Consider the following 4,504-nt stretch of genomic DNA (forward strand, 5'->3'; position numbering starts at 1 on the left):
TTAAGCTAAGGAGCAGGGGGTGGCAGCAAGGTGCCGGAGGACAGAACTAAGGGTGCCCTGTCCCCACTGAGCTAGACTGCCACCCTCAAGACAACACAGACCTTCCACCAGTGCTGAAACAGGATTCGACAGCTAGTCAGATCGGCTTCTGTGGCAGGACACCATTTTGTCCTTAACCTCAGTCAGACAGCAATATGCTGTGGGTCAGCCCTGGTTTCTCTGAAGATGCTCATGTCAAAAACATAGCTGATCTACCCTATAACAACACACACACACACACACACACACACACACACACAGCTTTCTTATAAAAAGTTGCTTGGAATTGCAGGTAGGAAGAGCTCTGTTGCACTTGGGTTTCACTTGCAGGCTTCCCACAGGTATCTGGTTGGCCGTGTGAGAAGAGTCTGCTGGACTAGATGGGCCTTTGGTCTGATCCAACAGGCTCTTCTTATGTATCAAGGAAGTCCTACCAGCATGTTGGCAGAAGGACAAACACACCCACACCCCCAACAATTCCCCACTTGTTCCACTATTTCTGGACTCCTGTCATTAGCAAATACTGTTATTTTTCTTTCTGCGATCTTAGCCCACAATTCTCCCACCTAGAAATATGCTTCCCCTCTTTCTTTCTTTTTCCTGATGCCACCACATCTTCACACAAATATGGCACACATAGATTGTCACTTGATCACTTCTGCCACTTGAATGGAGTACACATTAATCAATCCTTAAAGAGATAGCAGTAGCCTAGAAAATGAAAATGATCTATTCCCCCATTCAGGACCAGTAAGCTCTTCTGTGATAATAAAGAAAATGATTAATGACAGCCTGGGATCTGGATGTGACAACGTTATCTCAGCTTTGACTAGTCATTGCAAAATATTTATATGCTTTAATGAGCCCAAAAAACATCCTTAAAACCCATGCCTAGCAACAAAACCCTAAACATCTGATCATCCATAGAGGCCCAACAGCCTCTTAGATCATGTACAACCGCTTCAAAGTTGGCGTATCAAGTCAGTAATTGTAATGCTGCTTCAAAATATTTAAGCTAGAGGCCGGTTGTCGCGTGTCCCATTTACAGTCAGCATCTGTCCTCTGGTTCTATTAGAGCACAAAGCAAAAAATGTTTCCCCAAACTCACAAACAGGAAAAGCATCACCCAGCTAGAGAAGCCGCATTGGTCTCAGCTTTTTAGTTACTGAGCGGGCCTTTTGTGTTCGCATCTTTTTTTCTCTCTCTCTCTCAAAAAGAAAGAAAGAACCCTCCACTCCACAACACACACACACCCCTTCAAAATAGCGGTGGCTGAAGAAATTGCACTAATGTGTGCCTCGGGCAAAGAAGAAATAAAAAGAAGGGAGGGAGGGCTTGGCCGAGATGAAAGTAAGAGGGAAAGAAAGGAGGCAATTTAGTCTGCTCCAGCCTGAATTGCTCTCTCACTGAAGCCAAGGGTAGAGGGTTGGGATGAGTAGAGCTCTTTGGAATAGTGCACATGACTAGGGAACAATTCATTGTGACCATGCCTGCAGGCCAATTCCACTGGGTCAGAGAACAGAGAGTGCCATTCAAGCACTGAGCAGGAGCAGTAAAAGAAACAGCAATGTCTCCAGAGCACATGCTTCAGAAGGAGCTGGGAGAAGGCCTAGAGAGGATGGTTGTCTTTCTCCTTTTCACTTGACCAGAGCTTCCATTCCAGGCTAAAACCACATCATTTCCCAAACTTGGAAACAGACAAGGGAGATTTCCACAGGTAAGCCAGAACAATACAGGGTCAAGCAATTATTCATTTTTTAAAAAAAACAAACTACCACGTGTCACTGAATGCTTCTCAGGTCAACACAACGGCTTCTCTTCCACTTTATTTCTTTAGAAACTCTTAGCAATTGCAAGAAGACCATCAATGTGTCCCTCAAATGCACCACCATATGTGCCCATGGTTGCAGATTCTAGTACGTTGCAACTCTCCGTAATTGTTTGTCATAGGTGGCAGTGATGCTGATCCCGCCCCATCCCTTTTCTAAGAGTGGTAAATTTTGGGGCAGGGCACTAGAAACTTATTGCAATGTATTTTGGGAACTTAGTGGTGATCTGTTTAAAACGTGCAGGCTCACAATGCATTGCAGAGGTGCATAAACAAATGCATGAGCGGTAAACCAATTCACGGCGACATCTTCAGGAGTCTTCCCCATCCCTGCCTATGTGCTGCTTTGAAGTTTTCATCATAACCACTCTGGACTCAGACAAGCAGCTTTCCAGTCCTGACACAGGTGCCCTTCTTGCAGTACCAACAACAGCATGGCAGCCACTTATTTGTGACTCACTTCACATTTCTGTAGCAGGGGTTCCTCCCACACCAATCCTTACCCAGCCAAGAGCAGTGAGTGGGCAGGAAAGGTATACATGATTGATCCCAGGCCTGCAAACAGTATGGCGGCCATTTGAAATGAAGCCATGTATTATTGCTGAAAAGGAACTTTACATACGTGCATGTCCAGTTACTCACATTTCACATATTGGGAGCTGGGGACTGCCCATCTTAGATATTCAATTGCCTTGTCTTCCAGTAGATTGCCAGTATACAGAACCAGAGACAAAGGTAATCCTTGCAGGCTGTTGGCACCCTGAACTAAGGCTGGAGGGGCTTTTGTTCAGAGGAGCCATCCCCAGATTGCTGCCTTCCAGATGCTTTGGACCACAGCTCCCATCACCCCAGTGGGTTATCCAAAACATCTGGAAGGCACCATGTTAGGGACAGCTTGTTTAGAGGGATAGGATAGGCCTTCCAATAAGCAGCAGTCTCAAATGGAGACCCTAAACAAACTGACTTGAAATCAATCAGAACTTGGTTGCTTTGCCAAATGTGATAACAATTCAAAAAAAATTATACGCTTAAAAAAGAGACTATACACTGGTCCACACAAATAATTAGTTAAGGCATCTTAGTCATATCCTTCACAATCAATAGCATTAGTTTGAAGACACTGAAATCTAATTTTAGATGCTGCCACAAGAAATATTGCAACCCTCCAAGGAACGAAATGTATTCATACAATGTAACTACAGGAAATAGAATTTATGGAGTGCATTTCAAAAAAAGCAAGAATTTCAACCAAGAATACCACAGAACTATTCTTCTTTAAGAGACGATTATAGAAAGCACACTTGGGTAGACTTTCAACTGCAAGGTCGATGAAACACAAATCATGGGATGGAGGCAGCACTGTTATCCATAGAACATGATTCATGAACAGGGATCCTTATAACAGGTTGGTGAAGGGGTGGGGAGAGAACCCAGTCCACAGGCCTGATTCAACCTCTCAAGTAACTTCTTTTCCTCTTGCCCCCCCCCCCAAGAATCCATTGATGTTTAGCAAAAAGAAAATAAATTAAGTTGTTACTGTGCTGCACTAAGTGAAGAGGTTTAAACCCCAGCAGCAGAGGGAACATCTGAGACTGTGTATGTGTTTCTACTGTGTGTGTCCACAATGTATGTTCCCAGTGTTGTGTGTGCAGACTGGAGGTGGCAACACCTAATGCTGACATGTGGCCCTCGAAGGGAGGGTTTGGCAAAGGTGAATGTGGCCCTCAGGTCCAATAAGGGTAGTCATTCCTGTTCTAGAACTATATATGAGATGCAGGGGCGTCGCTGGGGAGGGGCGGTGGGGGCGGTACGCCCCCAGTGACAGGGTGACAAGCGGCGGGTGGGGATGACAAGTGGCGCCCCCTCCCGCCACTCCCACGTGCCGCCGCTCCCTCCGTCACCCCAGGAGCAGCAGCGCTGCACGGACGGGGTGACCGGTGGTGCGTGGGAAGTGGTGGGAGGGGCCTCCGCTTGTCACCCCCACGCACCGCCGCTCGCTCCGTCGCCGTGGGAGCAGCAGCGCACAGTGTGTGCGGTGCTGCTGCTCCCGGGGCGACGGAACGAACGGCGGCAAAAGGGAAAGGGGGGGAGCAAACGGGCGCTTCCCCCCCTTTCGGCCGCTTAAACACGCCTGTTTGCTTCTCCCCCCCCTTTCGGCCACCCATTTCGGCGCTGCCTGGGCTGCGGAGCCGAAAGGGGCGGCCGAAAGGGGGGGGGGAGAAGCAAACAGGCGCGTTTAAGCGGCCGAAAGGGGGGGGAAGCCCCCGTTTGCTCCCCCCTTTCCCTTTTGGACGCTTCTTTTGGCGCTGGCTGGGCTGCGCCTCTGCAGCCCAGCCGGCACCGAAAGAAGCGACCGAAAGGGGAGAAAAGCGCCCGTTTGCTTCCCCCCCTTTTCACTTTCGGACGAAAGGGAAAAGGGGGGGAAGCAAACTGGCGCTATTCTCCCCTTTCGGACGCTTTTTTCAATGCTGGCTGGGCTGCAGAGGCGCAGCCCAGCCAGCGCCGAAAGAAGCGTCCGAAAATGAAAAGGGGGGGAAGCAAACGGGCGCTTTTCTCCCCTTTCGGTCGCTTAAATGCGCCTGTTTGCTTCCCCCCCCCCCTTTCGGCGCTGGCTGGGCTGCGGAGCTTCAGCCCAGC

General features: G+C 48.8%; 1 protein-coding gene across 1 annotated transcript in view; it reads right to left on the reverse strand.

Annotated features, from left to right (window-relative positions):
* The window catches only part of LOC117046375 (paired box protein Pax-3), a 117,489-nt gene extending 117,010 nt beyond the window's left edge, over positions 1-479 (reverse strand). Inside the window, exon 1 of the mRNA XM_033148174.1 lies at positions 474-479. Within this exon, the coding sequence (XP_033004065.1) occupies positions 474-479 (6 nt within the window). The remainder of the gene's footprint in view (positions 1-473) is intronic.
* Between the last annotated feature and the right edge of the window lie 4,025 nt (positions 480-4,504).

This window comes from Lacerta agilis, chromosome 5 (assembly GCF_009819535.1).
Source record: "Lacerta agilis isolate rLacAgi1 chromosome 5, rLacAgi1.pri, whole genome shotgun sequence".
NCBI classification, from domain to species: Eukaryota; Metazoa; Chordata; class Lepidosauria; order Squamata; family Lacertidae; genus Lacerta; species Lacerta agilis.